This window comes from Neocloeon triangulifer, unplaced genomic scaffold (assembly GCF_031216515.1).
Source record: "Neocloeon triangulifer isolate White Clay Creek 2 clone unplaced genomic scaffold, ASM3121651v1 ptg000003l, whole genome shotgun sequence".
NCBI lineage: Eukaryota > Metazoa > Arthropoda > Insecta > Ephemeroptera > Baetidae > Neocloeon > Neocloeon triangulifer.
The window spans coordinates 182,360-200,144 of NW_026775546.1; the positions used below are offsets into that span (position 1 = coordinate 182,360).

General features: G+C 36.0%; 2 protein-coding genes across 2 annotated transcripts; both read left to right on the forward strand.

The window, feature by feature from the left end:
- Positions 1-165: 165 nt before the first annotated feature.
- On the forward strand, positions 166-10,100 carry LOC132205688 (uncharacterized). Its single transcript, XM_059634934.1, has 20 exons — positions 166-314; positions 754-1,089; positions 2,487-2,693; positions 3,002-3,462; positions 3,895-4,305; positions 4,533-4,848; positions 5,246-5,399; positions 5,933-6,379; positions 6,689-6,821; positions 6,912-7,061; positions 7,121-7,280; positions 7,336-7,462; positions 7,526-7,660; positions 7,717-7,829; positions 7,881-8,030; positions 8,295-8,642; positions 8,695-8,853; positions 9,027-9,179; positions 9,232-9,531; positions 9,775-10,100. The coding sequence occupies exons 1-20, from the start codon at positions 252-254 to the stop codon at positions 10,054-10,056; spliced, it is 4,605 nt and encodes a 1,534-aa protein (XP_059490917.1). The 5' UTR covers positions 166-251; the 3' UTR covers positions 10,057-10,100.
- A 520-nt stretch (positions 10,101-10,620) lies between these two features.
- Positions 10,621-14,517, forward strand: LOC132205656 (uncharacterized). Its single transcript, XM_059634873.1, has 23 exons — positions 10,621-10,788; positions 10,847-10,883; positions 10,949-11,058; positions 11,308-11,571; positions 11,630-11,671; positions 11,723-11,756; positions 11,810-11,874; positions 11,929-12,025; positions 12,074-12,318; positions 12,373-12,438; positions 12,493-12,535; positions 12,597-12,673; positions 12,725-12,821; positions 12,876-13,105; positions 13,156-13,234; positions 13,289-13,341; positions 13,394-13,429; positions 13,478-13,598; positions 13,647-13,756; positions 13,815-13,874; positions 13,934-14,038; positions 14,090-14,186; positions 14,294-14,517. The coding sequence occupies exons 1-23, from the start codon at positions 10,753-10,755 to the stop codon at positions 14,515-14,517; spliced, it is 2,328 nt and encodes a 775-aa protein (XP_059490856.1). The 5' UTR covers positions 10,621-10,752.
- Positions 14,518-17,785: the final 3,268 nt, after the last annotated feature.

Consider the following 17,785-nt stretch of genomic DNA (forward strand, 5'->3'; position numbering starts at 1 on the left):
GGGATTTTTTTTTGACAAATTATATTATTAATTTTTTTCTTTTTAATTATTACAGATTAAATTATTGACAGTCCTTTGTTTCGTGGAAGCGTTTTCACAATAATTGAAAGTTATTTTTCCGCTCCGAAATTCTGAGAAAGGCCTTGACATGGACCTTGCGTCACGGTGTCAGAGGTCAGTGTGGCGCATCTCGACTGATTAGAGTTCTACTGGTGATCTCATTCGGGATCAGTCGCAGATGTGCCACAACCATGGGCACAACATGGACTGCTCTGTTTTTCTCAATAATCCTATCAACGGCTGTCTCTGATCCGGTGATTATTATTTATTTATTCTTGAATAATATTGTTATAATCTCCATAATTTAACATGTTTCTTACACAATGTTTACTATATAATTTTAAATTTTATTCTTTGTTAATGTAAATTTTATAATCAATTAATTTTTTTCAATTAAATTGGGGTGATCAAGGGTTGATGTGATGTTTGATTTAATAAAATTTCATCAACTTTACTCGAGCAGATTTTTGCAAAATATTATCATTTAAAAATGTTTAAAAAAAAAAATCATTTTTTAAACTAATATTTAAAATAAATCAGTTTTTTAAGTCGATTTAACTCTTCAATAATTTCTAAATGGAAATCAATGTACTTTAAAAAATAAGATTTTATAATACGGAAATAAATTTTCTTCTAAATCACTATTTAATTTTAATAATTAAAATTATTGAAGGTTTTTATTTTTATTTTTAGATCGTTTTTCGAGGAGAGCAGCAGGAGCATAAACTTAAAAAACAGTTTGAGTTTGCCCGAAATTGGCAGCAGCAACAGTATTCCTCTGAAATTCAGCAACTCCACCAAAATCCATACCACTCTGAGCCTCTGGTCGTGGTCCACTCGTACAAAAAGCACCCGCAGTACGAGTACTACCAGGGTCCGACCCTGCAAAACGTGATCGAGCCTCCGAGACAGTCCGAGAGGCCAAAATTCAAAAGCAGCCTCACCGAGCAAATCAACGCGTTTTGTCTGGAGGAGAACGGACTTTTTTCTTATCCTCCAGACTGCAGAAAATTCGTCAACTGCTGGAAGGTATTTTTTTCAATATTTATTGATACCTCTCAATAAAAAAAAGACAAATTATATTAAATAATATTTCAATTTCAAACGTCCAATTAAATTGCATATTAATAGAAAATGGAAAAAATTTAAGAATGATTTCGTCGGCTACGCGGCCAAATGGCCGATCTGGTAAATACCCCTGTGGGGAAAATGGCTAGTAGCCACTTTCCCCGTTGGGGAAAATGGCAGATGAGCCTTTTTTTAAATTTTACAGGAGAAGCAAAAAACTGATTATCTGCTCCAATTTTTAATGTTCAGATTTCAAAATTTGAACCAAAGTTCAGCATGTTATTGCAGATAATTTGGTAGACTTAATTTTCTTTTAAACCTTAATATACAACTGTTGTAAGAAATTTAAAGGGAATTAATTCCACACTGAAAGAGTAAAACGTACAATACAATCGAAATTAAACCACTTATGCGATTATTTCCTGCTTTTCTTTGTTCAATTTAACTTGATAATTATATTTTATAATATAATTTTATTTTAATTCATCGTATTTTATAATATTTTTATTATTTTATTTTATTTAAATTAATATAATTTTATTCTTTTATTTGCACAATAGTAAACAATTTTGGCATTAAAAGCATTTTTTTCTTATTTCACATGACCCGGCGTCACTTCTAATTATAATCTCATGAATAGTTTTACTAATACTTACTATAAATTGCAATAATTAGTGAAGTAAAATCTAGCTCGGATACAACATAAAGCTTCTGGTCGCATGTCAAATATTTTAATAAAAAAATATATTTTTTACTATTTATTTAATTTTAAAATAATATCTATTTTAAAGAATTATTTGCATTATCATGCAAAATGCATGAAAAAGCTGTCACTTTGGAAAACAATATTGACGAAACTACAGCTTATTCTGATATTTTACTTCCTACTTAATGTTAGGTATTTTATTAAATTTATTAAAATTTTTTTTTTATATTTTTTATATTTTCGATATTTTCATTATTTTTAACATTTATTGCATTTAAAACAATTTTGGCATTATTCAGCAAGCGGGAATGCTGCCTGCTTGCCTGTAAGGGGGCGTGGCACTGCCTTACTTTTGCTCCCTGAACTCGCGATAGTGAGACATCTACTGAGAAAGTTGATACTTTTATGGTTATTTCTGATGCAGATTTTTACACTGAATGCATTGGAACAATAAAAAAAATTTGTCCGGAAATGCTCATCTGCCATTTTCCCCAACGGGGAAAGTGGCTACTAGCCATTTTCCCCACAGGGGTATTTACCAGATCGGCCATTTGGCCGCGTAGCCGACGATTTATTTTTATTGAGATTGCTGTAAAAAAAAATTTTAAGCTATTTTTTATTTTTAATATTTATCATTGCCATTTCTTATTAGGGACGTGGAACTGTGCAAGTTTGTGCCGCCGGAACTCTTTTCGATGCTGAACTTCGAAATTGTGATCACGAGTACAAAGTCAATTGTGTGAATGCCGAGGCAGAGCAGCCGCAGATCTTCCACGGCTTCATCAGGGCCGGTGGAAGAAGGTATGAGGAGCAACAAGGGTTTGTCGATTATGACGAATCACCAACATTGGAGTCTGAGGTAAGAAAAGTAGTATTTTATCTTGTAATTTTCAGTTAATTTTTATTATTTTCAATTTTAGTTAAAAAAAAAAAAAAATCAATGAAAAATAGTTTTACACCGAAATTGGCTTTTGTGTTTATTTTACACTAATTAATTTAAAAAATGGCGATTAGATGTTTGCTTGGGTTGAATTTCAATAAACAATTTAAATAGGAATTAAACGGAATTGAATAATTAAATAAAAAATAATTTTTCCTTTAAAGACAAATCATTTTTTATTGATTATTATTATTTCTTTAATTTCACACATATTATCTCATTTTTAGACGGGCTTGGAGCAAAACTACAACCGCGACTGCCAGTACCCGAACGACCCCTGCCCAATTCCGCCACCCCCGAAGCAGGAGCCGCAACCCCTATCGTGTCCGGAGCCGTCCGGAATGTGGCCGCACCCGCACGACTGCGCCAAGTTCATCCAGTGCTCGCACAACCGGCTGTTCGAGATGCCGTGCGGCCCGGGCACCCTGTTCAACCCCAAGTTCATGGTTTGCGACTGGCCGCACCATGTCGACTGCCAGGTCGGGGACCAGGAGCAGGGGGGCGCCGAACAGGGCCAGGAAGTAATCATAAACAGGTTTGGCGAAGCAGGAGAGTTCGAGGAGAAGGAGCAGCAGTTTTTCCAACCGTCGTCAACAAGTACGTCAACAACTTCAACAACAACGACGACGACAACAACAACTAGACGTCCACCCACTACGACCAGAAGACAGTATCAAACCATGTCAAGGTTGGTATTTTTTTTTTTTTTTTTTTATATAATAAAATGTTTTTCTATTTTCTCATTATTTTTTATTCCATCTGATTTATTAAAATTATGTCTTATAGAAAGTGCTAAATTATTACAAAAGAAATGCGGATATATAATAAAAAATTTTTAATAAAACAGCAATTTATAAAAATTTATTATTTTTTTAAATATTGCATTTTTTAGTATGAATTAAAGAATTAAATTACTTATTTTATGTAAAAAGACTAACAATTAGATTTCATGAATACAAATAAATAATACCTTTTTTAAAAAATAATTTTGGCTCAAATGTATACTAAATAAATAAATATGGTATCTTTTGATTTTATTTAATTAATAATTTTTTTTCTCTCTCAATCTCACCATTTTTTCTATTTATCGGTAATTAATTTTGTATTAAATTGTCTAAAGGACAACGTTGACAACAACCCCAACACCGTCAACAACCAGAAAGCAGTACCAGACGATGTTGAGAACCAAAAGCACCCCCGCGGCCACGACAACCCCTGCTCCTCCAACAACAACCCCTCCTCCAACCACAACCCCCGAATTCATTCCTGAAGAAATCCCGGACCTTGAGCAAGGCGGTCCCAGAGAAAACCTGATTCCCAACGACCTGAAGTCGCCGCCCCCAGGTCAAGTGGCTCAGCCGCAGACTGGAAACGGCCAAAGGGTGCGTTTGAGGAACGGACCCGAGCCCTGGGAGGGTTTGGTCCAGGTTTTCCTCGGCGACAGTCTCGGCTGGGGTTTTTTGTGCGACGTCAGCGGAAACTGGACCATCAGCGAGGCCAACGTCGTCTGCAACCAATTAGGATATGAAAGGTAAATAAATCTGCAAATTAACTACTCAATTTTATGTGGATTACAGAATGTTTAAATTTTTAACAATTTTAAATTTTTTAAGTAAAAAAAATACTAAAATGCAAGAAATTAAATAAAAATATTTACAGATTTAAAATTATTTTCTTCATTTCGTTTTGTAGTTTTAAATAATGAGAAAGAATCTTAATTAAAAAAAAACAGCTTAAATTCATAATTTAAATGTTTAGAGGAGCTGAAATGGCATGGCAGGGTTCTCGCTTTGGTCTGGCCAAGGCGTTGTGGCCGCGACTTTCGGTAACCTGCTCGGGCCAAGAACGCACCCTGCTCGAATGCAAGGCCAAAGACGTTTCCTCGCTGGGGTCGTGCGACCTTGCCCGACACGGTGCCGCCGTCCGGTGCGCCAGACCATCCAAGTCTCTGTGCGGACCTTTGGAGGTGGCGTGGGGCGGCAAGTGCTACAAGTTGACCAGGGACATGAACATAAGAGAAGAGGCGAAAAAGCAGTGCGGCGAAAATGGCAATTTGCTCACCATCGAGTCACAGGTAGAAAAAATTGTAAATTAAAAATTTAACCAAAATTTTATTTTATATCTGTGGAAACAAAAAGCCTCTGGTGCCATTAGAAAAAAAATGTTTATCCCGTTAACGCGTGTTAAGAAAATGTTGTCCCGATGAATGATTTGGCGATGTAAATAATCGAGAGGGGGGGGTGTTAAAATATTTATCTTGAGTCATTTGGATGACCCATAACCCTTTAGATTTATCCTGATATCGTTTTTTTTTTTTTTTTTTGGAGAACTAATTCAAGAGAATAGCGCTCCGTTTTTAATTAAAAGAAAAAATATATCATTCTTTTGAAAGTTACAGTTTTGTAGATTTTGCTTGTTAAAAGTATTTTTAACTTTAATATAGAAATTTGGGCTTTTTTTCTTCATTTCAGGCAGAAAACGATTTTATATCTGAATGGCTCCTTGTTAAACATCCATCGGTGGGCAAGATTTTCACTGCTGGGATTGGCGTAAAGCTTTTCAAGAATCCAGTTTGGGCTTGGCAGGGTAGCAACTCACCCTTCATTTACAGCAACTGGTGGCCAGGTAATTTATATTTATCAAAATTGTAAATAAAAAATAGTGAAATTGATCACCATTTGCGAAATCGAATACCATTGGTTCTTATGGCAGCCTTATCTTAGAATGATTGAATCTTTTCAATCCTAAGATATGTTGTAGTAGATGCAAAATAAAAAATATTGGCGTTGGAAAAATCAAAATTGGTTCAGCGTGGGGCTGTAGTCAGGCGATCAAAGATTTGTAAAAGCTCAAAAAATTGGCTTCCGTTGCCTACTTTTTTTTTCCAACGCCAATATTTTTTATTTTTCATTTTGTACAACATGTCTTAGGATTGAAAAGATTCAATCATTCTAAGATGAAGCTGTCATAAGAACCAATGTTATTTGATTTCGCAAATGGTGAATTTACTGTTTATTCTCTCTGATATTTAAAAATAGTAAAATTCAAAACTTGTGCATCTCTAAATTTTGTAGAAAATCCAAATTAATTTTTTATAATATCCAAAAACTTGTAAAAAATTGATCTGATTTCAAAAAATTTATCGTAAAAAATTTCAGAATACACAGTTAATGGCTGGCCGGAGTTGAAGGAGGAAAGAATGCCCAAGTGCGTGATCGGCTCCAGATTCTTCCCTTGCAAGGGCGCGAAAAAGGGGGAGTTGTGCGACCAGGGCTATCTCTATTGGGAGGCGTTGAATTGCTCGGACAAGAGCTGGGCCGTGTGCGAGCGACCTCAGGACGAGGTCACGTGTCACGAACCTGGCGTCAGGTACAAGGGCAACGCCAGCATGAGCGTCAGCGGGCTCGAGTGTCAGCGGTGGGACATGACGGAGCCTCTGCTGCGGCTGCTCAGCTTTTCCGAGAAGGCCACCCTGCAGGGCCACAACTTCTGCAGGGAGGTGCCGCTGGCCAACCAGAAGGAGGAGATCAACGGACCCTGGTGCTTTGTGGCTCCAGAATGGCCCGAGCAGTGCGACGTACCGCAGTGCAACGATTCTACAGTTGGTAATGAAATAAAATAAATTTTAAATTTAAAAAATTTTATATTATTTTAATAGTTACGTGAATTTTATTTTAATTTTATTAAACTATCTATTTTATTTAATTTTCATTATTAACTTAATTTTTGAGCTATTTTTTATAAAAATTATAAAAAAAGTTTTATTAAAAATAAAAAATAAATCGAATCAATCATCAAAGGAAAGTTTCTTAAAAATTATCTTCATTGACAATAAATTTTTGTAAATCAATTTATTTTTTCAATTCAATGTTTTATCTGTTTTTCTGTCTCAAATAATGTTTGTGTTTATTCAGGGGAGGCTCGTTCTGGTTCTTTTAATGTCCAGTGCAAAACCAATGAACGTCGTTGTGAGAGTGGAGGATGCATTTCCACAGACTGGATTTGTGACGGCGAGAAAGATTGCCCTGGCGGAGAAGATGAAAAAGGGTTGGTCACTTCCTTTTATTTAATATAGAAATAATTATTTAAATTTGAGTTCTAAAATTTTTATTTTAATCATTTTTCATTTTACTTCAGGTGTAAAGATCTTTTATCAGGATTTACGGTCAAACTCTTCCACCACCTTGTTGCCAGGGACAGAGAAAAGTACCTGGGGGTGAAATTAGAGAAATGCGCCAAACTCTGCATCGAAAGTCACTCGTTTGTGTGCAAATCATTCAGCTACCAGTAAAAAAAATTAATTAAAAAAATGAAATGAAAAATCTTAAATTACATTATAATTTTAGTTCAACAAACAAAACGTGCATCCTAAGTGAGGATAATGTTGGAACTTCTGGTGGGTTGAAGATGAACGAGGCTTGGGATTATTACGAAAGAAAATCGCTGACGGTCGACTGCTCCAAATTATTCACCTGCGGGAATAAACAGTGCATTCCAAAAAGAGCTGTAATTTTACCAAGATTTGTTAGATATTTTTTTATAAATATATATTTTTCTTAAGGTTTGCAACGGGAAAAATGATTGTGGGGACAGATCGGATGAAAAGAATTGCTCGGCTGATGCTTTGAATTTTGGTTTGCGGCTGGCCGGAGGGGCCAATGAGTATGAAGGCCGGGTAGAAGTCAGAGGTATATTATTATTTTAAAGTGACTTTTTAAATTTAAAATTTATTTTTCTAATTATTTTTGTAGCTTTTGGAAAATGGGGTCTCGTTTGTGACGACAAATTTGACATTTTGGACGCCCATGTTGTTTGCAAGGAGTTGGGATACACCCTCGGGGCAGCCGCGGTCGCTACTATGTCAGAATATCCTCTTCCTAATAATGGTTAAATAATTTCAAACCACAAATAATTATTCTTCATTTTTATAATTCTGAAATAGGGACAAAGAAAATACCATTTTACATGGATGACTTGCAATGCACCGGAAGTGAGGGTTCGATTAGCGAGTGCAATTTCAGTGGCTGGGGAGAACATGACTGCAGACATGATGAGGTGAAATTAAAAAAAAAAAATGAATTTATTTTAACGAAAAAATATTTTTAGGCTGCTGCTGTGGTCTGTCGAGTTCCAGGACAGGAATGCAGCCCAAGTGAGTTTAAATGTGACAGCGGGGAGTGTCTGATGCTGAAGTATTTGTGTGACGAATTCGACGACTGTCAGGATATGAGTGACAGTTTCCCTGAAAGATGCAAGGTGCAATAATTTTTATATAAAATATTTATTAATTAGTTAAATAAAAACAAACCCAAAATTGACATTTATAACCATAAAAAAAAATAATAACTAAAATTTGTGTCCCCCAAAAATGAGACTTGCATTGAATGAAATTAATTTAATATCTGAATTGTTTAATAAAATCATTTTTCCTGAATTTTATTAATTTTAAATAGCTTTTAAAATGATCCTGTTTTCAGTCAGTCAAACTTATTATTAAAATATCATTTTTTTTTTAACAAGGCGCCTTTTGAAGTTCGACTGGTGGACGGTGAGAACGAGATGGAAGGTCGCGTGGAAATTCGCCACAAGGGCGTGTGGGGCACGATTTGTGACGACAGTTTCGAGCAGCCCGACGCTCAGGTCGTTTGCCGCATGCTCGGCTACTGGGGCCCCGCCAAGGCCCTGAAGGCGGCCACCTTTGGGCCCGGCAGTGGGCCCATCTGGCTGGACGAGGTGCAGTGCCTGGGCCAGGAGACGGACGTTCGCAAGTGCGGACTGCTGCCCTGGGGCGAGCACAACTGCGGTCACAACGAGGACGTCGGCGTCAGGTGCTCTCAGGGCAATTTCTCCTTCAGCAACCGACACAAGGTGAAACTAAAATATTAAGAAAAAAACTTGACTAAAAAAAAATGCTTTTCAGGAACCAGAGCCAAAAATAAAGGCCCAGCCGCAAACACTGACCGAATTTTTCCCCGCCCAGTGTGGATCAATTCAACTACCACCCCCTCTAAAGAGTGGTAGATTTACTCCAAAAATCATTGGAGGTTCCGAAGTAGTCAAAGGGTCACATCCCTGGCAGGTTTGTGTAAAAATAAAAAATATTTAAATTATAGATACAATGAAATCTTAAAAATTATAGTTATTAGTACCTTGTTTTTTTATATTCTTTTAAATTGTTATCTATTTTTTGCGGCTTTCATCAGAATATTATTCTCTTTTATTAAGAACTAAATTTCTTTCTCCACTTTCCAGGGCAGTCTGCGAGTCCGAGGTCCGAGCGGAGTGTCAGTTCACTGGTGCGGGGCAGTTCTGATATCGAATCTGCACGTTTTGACCGCAGGTCACTGTGTCGTGGATCACCAAAAGTCGCAATTTGTCCTCAGATTCGGAGATCACGACACCCACGTGCGTTAAAAAAAATAATATCAGATAAATATTTTTTTCTCTGAATTTCCAGACCGTTGAGGAGAGTGAGCAGGACGTGCTGATCGACGACATAATCCAACACGAGGAATTCAACATCGGGCCCAGACTGAACAACGACATTGCCATCATTCGGCTCCGCTCACCTGGTGTGCAGTTCACAGACTTTGTCCAGCCTGTCTGCGTGGCGCCCAAAGAGGCGGTTTACTCGCCCGAACTGAACTGCACAATTTCTGGCTGGGGTGCAAAGGGAGCTTCTTCCAGTGGGCCTTCCAGATTCCTCCGAGCCGGCACTGTCAACCCCATCCCTGATCAAACTTGCCGCAGCGAACAGGTAGAATTTAAAATTACTGAGAAAAAAAACGTTATTTTCAAATTAAAAAATAAATTCATATTTTAATATAATCAAATATAAAATATATTACAAAATTCAAAATATCATTGTTCGTTTCCCTTCAAAGTTTAAATTTTAATTAACGCCTTAAATTAGAAACTTTATGCAACCTGCAAATCACCTGTGTTGAGATGTTTGCCTACCTTTGCCACTTCTTTTTTTCTAATAAAATTGATTCTTTAGGTTTACGGGGCGCAGGCGTTGAGTCCTGGCATGGTCTGCGCCGGAGACCTTCAGGGCAGCGTCGACTCGTGCAATGGAGACTCTGGCGGTCCGCTGGTGTGTCCCAACGAAGATCGTTTCACCCTTTACGGCATCACCAGCTGGGGCCGAGGGTGCGGAACGTCCAACAAGCCAGGCGTGTACGTCCGAGTGAGCGCCTTCAGGGACTGGATTGAGAAGAAAATCAGACAAATCGAGCTCACTGATTTAGATTTGGAAAACTTGTTGGAGGCGAGAGAGTGAAATTGAAAAAAAATTTATATAAAATAAATAAAAATCTTAAAATTGTTCAATACTATTCATTTATTCTCTCGCAACAAGTCATACAGAAATTGAAAAGTCACATTGGGAGAGAATTGGCAGCCAGCTCTAGTAAACAACTTACTAAAACTCATAGGCCTAATTTGGAAGCAAAAGTGTTTCCAAATTAAAAAAAATTATCAAAGGGTCACATATTCTTTACATGCAACAGTGCTGTTCTGTAAAAACTCAAATTTTCTGGCTGGATTACATTATTTTGTTATTTTATGAGGAGATGAAAATTACATCGCGTAGAAAAATCATAAAGCGCAAGGGTGGCGGCGGCGCATCATTAACTTGATTAGCCAGTTCTGCTTCTTTTATATCTTTGGAAATTCATTCTTATTTTTTTATTTTAAACGTATTTTTCGAAGGAATAAAAAGCCTTTAATTAAATAGTATTTATTTCCACAGTACTATTTGTGAATGGGAAAAGTTAAATCTTTAAAATTAAATCATGAATTACACACTTTAGAAGATGATTATACAAAATAATGATCAAACATGAAAGTGAGAAGCTATAAATCGTGGGAAAACCAAGCAAAATTTGAAATTAATGTGGGATTTTCCATCACATCAAGCTGCAACTGATATGCTTGTTTTTTTTCAGCTTGTTTCGCAGGTCACACAACACCAACCATGGGAAAAAACGTTCAGTTCGTTATATTCATCTTGGTTCGGACAAGTGTTTTTTAATACATTCTAATCTTATATTATTTGAAAATTTCTTTAGGCTCTGGTATTGTATGCAGCAGCTGAAGCTAAGAAAAGTTGAAAAATTATTAAAAAGTGTTTTTGTTTGGGGTTTAATTATCAACAAGCGTTATTCTGACAGGCAGTAAAAGACACACGATTTTGAAGTGTTGCGGAGCGAGTTCGTGCGTAAAAACTGGAAGTAATAATAAAATTGCAGAAGCCACAAATACGACAAGCTTAAGAAGCACGGTAATATGAGTGCTTAATTTTATTTCGTCACTTTTAAAATCAGCAAATGAAAAAATTATAATTTTCTTTGTTGTCATTGTCCATCCAATTATTTACTAGAATTTTAAATTTAGGAAAAAAATTATTTTTATTACCCATAGGAAATTAATTAATAATTAAAAGACCGTTAGCAGTTTACATTTCTTGGATTTATCCATTCATATAAAATTTCCATGATTTGAACGTTGAAGAAATTAATTTTTTTTTCAGACAATTGGAAAATCTGAGTCAACAGAGATGGATCCACCAACACAAGCTGAAACAGAACCTTCATCTCTGCCATCTTTAGAAATAACAACAGAAGAACAAACGACAGAAGTGTCAGCACCATTATTTCTGGACAAATTTGTTTTAATTAACCACTACTATTTCCACAGACCGACAACCTTTTCAGTTATCACAAGTACATCAACAACGACAACAACAGCCACTACAGTAATTACCTCAACTACTACAAAACCTCCAACTAAAGAGGTATATATATCATTAAAAATAGAATTAATTTTGACTAGATTGATTTGAAATATCACAGGAGTTAATCCTTGGAACATGCGAAACTACATTTGAAAGAGACGTAATTTTAAGTTTCTTTTTTAATATTATTCATCGCAATATCACTTTACAGAATACCTTATTTAATACTGATGGCACTCTAAAAGGTAAATTTTGGAAAATTTTTTTATCTCTCAAATTGATAAAATGAATCCAAAAGATCCCGAAAAATATGGGTTCTGGGTGCAGTCGTGCGGCCAACAGCTTCTCTTTGGGAAATCTTTGGTACGTAATAACGTAATTCTTAACTCTTGGTAATATTATTGAATTTATCTCCAGGCCACGTGGAGAGACAATTTTATAAGATGCTACAAAATTGGCATGGAACCTCTTACTTTTGAGAATGCAACAAAACTCAGCTGTTTCTCAAATTTGGGTAAGTTTTGTAAAATAATTTTAAAATATTTAAAAAAAAAAAAAACAGTTTCTAAGTGGAAGTACAACTCCAATTACTGGACTTCTGCTTTGAGGGTGAACGAAAGTGACTTTTCGTGGTGCACAAAGGATGGATCTTTCACGGTTGAGAAATCGACGTTGCCCTGGGCAACAGGTCAGCCGCAAAATGCCAACAATAGTGAAAACTGTCTGCACCTCAACGTCTCAAAAGCAAACGCAAACTTTTCATTTTCGGACAGGATTTGCACCGAACCTCAAATTTTTGCATGCCAGGTGAGATAAATGACAAATTTTGAAAAAAATTAATCAAAGACATTAATTATCCAGGGAGCACCGACCCCAGCCCCAACATGCTCAAGTCCTCTCTGTCCGAACATAACTTGCGCTAAAAATGTAATCTTGGTTATTTCCAAAACCGAAATATAAATTTTTTAAATTGTTTTACAGCTTCTTTTCTATACAACTATGGGAAATTCACAATATTTAACAAGTTATTTTCATTTAAACTATAATTAAATTAGAGAAAAGGATGTTTATGAAGTTACTTTCAGATCCAAAATTGCATGGAAGTTGGTTCACATATAACGGACGGAGTTATTTATTCAGTTCAACAAACAAAACCACCAGTGTAAAAAAAAATTGCAAATTTGGGAAATTTAACTTATTTTAAGATAATCAGTATTTAGGAGCGATGCAAGCGTGTTGCGAGGTTGGGATGACTTTGCTGAGTTTGGAGTACGACTACAAGTACAAATCAATCATTCAGGCAATTAAGGGTAATTATATATAAAATTGGCAAAAATTACGTGAATATAAACAATTGTTTTTAGAAAATGTATCTCTGAGTGATTATTTCTGGACTTCGGGGAGCGATCGCGGCTGCGAGTCGAAATTCGGGTATTGCACGGCCAAGAGGATTTTGCGCACAGAGGCCGTTTGGGCTCCGGGTCAGCCGGACAACGCGGGCGGAAACGAAAATTCTGTTGCAGTTTTCATCGATTCTGCAAAAGCTCAGTTGTTGGACTACAATGAGGACTCTAAATTAAAATTTATATGCGAGGCAAAAATGTCATGGAACCCGTTTTACGAAAAATAAAAATAGTTTTTCAGGCAAGGGACACTTCAAAATCAAGTTCAGGCGGAACTGCCGTTAGAGACGAGTGTGTTGCAATTTACAACGTCAGTCAGGGTAGTAAAATTAAAATTTATTGTAATAATTTTGTTAACTATTGAAATTTATCAGCCGAGATTGACGGTCTTTTGAATCCAAGCATTCAGAAAGACACAAGGATGAAGGCAAAACCAATATTAAACGAAAATTTCCATCTCAATATAATTTTTTTTTCAGTGCTTTATTAAGTGTTTGGGTGAAAACGCTGGCTTGGTCTGTAATTGAGCTTTCTCAAAAATTTTAATTTCAATATCAAATTAGATGGTCAACGGAAAGTTTTTGGAGAACGAGGTTTTGGCCACTTTGGAGAAAATTTCTGCTGGAAATGTGGACGAGCTGCAGAAATCTATGGGAGTAATGGACGAGTGCGGAAACTCATCAAGTCTGAAAATTATTTCGTATTTTACTTCAATTTTATGAAATTAAGTAGACGGAATGGATGAGTGTGACAAAGCGGCTCAAATGATAAAATGCAGCAGCGAGAAAGCGCCTGACGTTCTTAACGGAATTATCACGTCCATGGACCAGTCTATGCCCATTGTAAATCAATAAAAAAATTCTGAAATTCTAATTTAAAAAAAAAATTAAAAAAATTTAGGAAGCTCCTGCTATGCCACCTCAAGCACTGTGTTACGATCCAAACGACTGTGTTGTGAATGTTAGTAAATTATTTCAGATTTTTCTGTCTGTTATTATAAAAATTTGAATTTTCCAAAGGCAACATGCGCTAATGAAGTGTCCAGTTGCACTGGAAACTGCACGGTTACTCACGGTTACGTGCGAAATGTTTGTGGCAAGAGGTATTTACATCATAATGGCAATGTAAGCTTAGGTGTAATTTACAACCTTAATTATCAAGCAATTTGTTCAAAGGTGAACTTCAAACAAGCAGTTATTAATTGTTGCGTTCATGGAATGAAACTCGCCACGATTGAAAATGTAGCCGAACTCAATTGCCTGACTGGGCTCAGTGAGTTTTGAAAATTTTTTAAATGTTTGGTTTTTGAGAATTTTTTCTTCTTTGTCATATATTTTATTTATCGACTTTTATTTTTTGATATTGTCAAAAATTTGTAGACACACCCTTCAGTGGCGGTTGGACGTGGTTCTCCTTGAGCAGGATGAACAGCACCACTGCTCGGTGGTGCACTTCAAACGCCACCTTTTCCTTTGACGGATTCGGCGCCATTACTGAAAATCTGGACCCTTCATATGACACTTACGTCATAAACCCGAATACCAAAGCAATTTCAATCACTCGCACAATTTACACCACCTACCCGTTGTGTGTTTCACCTTGATGAATATGCAAAATAAATCAAATTTATAGAGTTTTCATTGCGGTTTTTTAATTGAAAATTTTCAGTAAAAGTGTTACAAGTGTCAGGGATATATTTCAAAGTGCTTCATAATCTTTTGAAATTGAGAATTTTCGTTATTAGCGAAAAAAAAAGCTAAAACTGTTTCTCTGTTATAATTTTTAAAGCGATTTCACAAAAGAAACGCTTCATAAGCAAGTAAAAGGGGCACATCAATAAAATTGAATGTCAATCTCAGTAATCAGTTAAAAGATAAGATTTTTAATCGCCAAAAATTCTAAGCGGGAGGAAAAACAAAAAAAAAATTAGGGCAATCGTAAATGTGAAAATTAACTAGAATTTATAAACGGCATTTTTTTATGTTTTGAAATGAATCAAATGAAATTATATTAAGTATTCTTTTTTATTTGAACGACGTTGGTATTTTTAGGATTGCAGTCGTAAAGAAATAAAAACTTGTGCGTTTTAACTAGAATAATTTATTTTTCATTCATGGTAGAAAAAGGAGAATGCATACACAGTCTCAATAATATAATCAGCTCGTGTCTTACAATATTTCATCGTCATATAAATACAATAATAAGTAAACAACATTATCATCATCATTATCTCTCTTTTGTTATTTTTTGTTATTTTTCTTTTTCACTGTTTCGTAGTACAATAATAATCAATCAATTATAAGAATTAACGGGCAGATTTTTTTTATTCTTTTAATTATTCGCGTTTTTTTTTAACTGAAAAATAACTGCGACCGGTCTTTGCACGGTTAACTGACGGCTGGTTTCGCTCAGTATAACAGGCCTTTGTCTCTCTAACTATTTCAAATACATGTAAGTGGCGTACTCGGCTCTCCTTGCGGCAAAATTTTGATTAGAATTAGACAGACAATCAGTTTTGTTGGTTTTACAAATTGGATTGAATCTTGCAAATTTCAACCGGAAAATTTCTTATATGCGGGGACGTTGAATACGAAGCAATTTTGAAACCGAGTATAGCAGACATACTCTCTACCATGGATTATTTTACGTAGTACAATCAGCGTTTTTTCATTACCATCTTATTTTCCATATCTCTTATTTAATGCTTGCAATATAGAAGTACATAGAGAAGGAGTAGAATATAATTAGTTGCGCTTTTTCCGTACTGATTTTTTTTTTTTTTAGATTTTTATTTCGCTCTCCTCGTCTTAATTACTCTTGTAACAGAAAGATGCAGAGGCAAAACAATCTCAAATAATAATTATTATTCCAAGAAAAGACAGACACAAACATGAACGATTTGCATTTTGATTTGCAAGACGATGGCAGCGCCGGCCGACACCGCCGCGGCAACAACTGTAAATAGAAATCTCCAATCCGCGACGGCGCCGACGCGGCTCCGTCCACCGTCGGCTGCATTCGGCTGGACTCGGCCCCCCACTCCTCGCTCCCGACCAATCACGCCTGCCCGCGAGCATCAACAATTAAAAACAATTTGGCGGGAAGGACGTGTGGACGCCCGAGTCCGAGGTAGTAAATGGTAATTAGGCTATTTTAAGTTAACAATTGCGTCTCTCTGTAAATGTCAGTTTAAAAAAATATTCATGCATCTGTAAATAATGGTCTCGATCACTTGTTTCATTGAGGTAGTGTCTTTAAACTGTCTGTTTGTGTGTATGTATGAGAGTGTAATTATGTTGATTACAAATCGTTCATTGGTTGATTATTCAAAAATTTTCCTTATATCCTGCGGGGGATTATACTTTGCTTATTACATCGTATTATAGAACATCGGCTCGTCTTTCGCGGGAGGGTTGCTCGAAGGAAATTATAATATAGCAAAAAGGGAAATAAAATAAAAGTTTTAAATTCTAATAATTAATAAACAAAGAGTTGAACGAGAATTACTTTTAAAATATAAAAGGCGGCAAAAATGTACAGCATCTTATCGTCGGCTATCAAGGTGTGCAAGGACGAGAGGGGAAATCGTCGACGGCTGTTGTAATTCGGACGACGTCCTCTCGTGGAAAACATTCATCGATATAATAAAGTATATAGGTAAGCTCAGCTGCGAAGAATTTCGAGTTGTAGTTCTGTCTCTGGTTCGTCTCATTCGGTTAATTTTTTATATACTGGCTCATGTCTATCAACATCGGTTATTGTAATTATTGTTATGTGTGCTTGCTTGCTTTCTTGCTGTGGGTGGTTATCAATTTTTCCTTGTTTCCTACACTTGTTATGAATTATTACACTAGAGTTATTTATATGACGAAAAAAATTAAGTGAACTATAAGAAAGTCGCTCTTCTCGAGAGTGCGGTTGTAGTGCGCGTATCATTTTTAATTCTTAATTAATCAAGAAAAATTGAAAGCAAAAAACTAGATAAGCAACAAAGGGACGTACGACGCAAAATTATTAATCAATTACCACAGTAAACTACCATAGTAAAAAGCTACCATATTTAATGTCCATCTCAAAATGTGACGTAGGCAAAAATCATTCGGAAAATGTTTTCGGCGCCTGTCGATTTTGGAAATTATTTTAAGAAGCTGAATGGAGGGCGCAATCAATATGAAACTGGCTCATGATTTCTGCCTGCAATCAATTAAATTTTTTACAGTGTAACTTCGTTTCTATCTGCCTTTTTTAATTATTCCTATTTTAAACGGCGAGGATGAGAGACGATCTCCCTCGCCGGGTGTCGGTTCACCTATTGTTACCCATTGTTGCACATTATCTTATCTGCTAGAGGGTTACTAAAGAAAAGAAATTAATTAATAATTATTCTCAATATACCGTACTGTTCTTTTTTATCAGTGTGATTGATTGGATTTCCCATCAAGTTTGAAACGTTTTCTTTCAGTAGTGCGTGAGTCTAGCAAAAAAATGAACGTTCGCGTTTGGTTGGAAAATGCAGCAGGTTCTGCTGTTCGTCGTCGTGAACAAACAAAACTTTACTTTTTTTACAGTGTATGTATGCGTTTGTATTTTTTTAAACCGGTGTGATTCTGCTCCGTGTTTGTGTGTATTTGAATTGGGCGTGTGTCTTAAGATTATGCGTTCAAAATCTTAATTCAATTATTTCCGTCTTTATATATATCAAATCAGAGACATTCCGACAACGGTTGTTTCGATTTATATACGAAAATCAGAGCCTGCGAAGTTTGAGTGTTTTGAATGAAAAGGGGTTTAAAACAATTATATATAAAATGGGTCCGATGTAATCATACGCCAGCTGATAGTCCCATGGTACTACACGTTTTAAAGAGGCC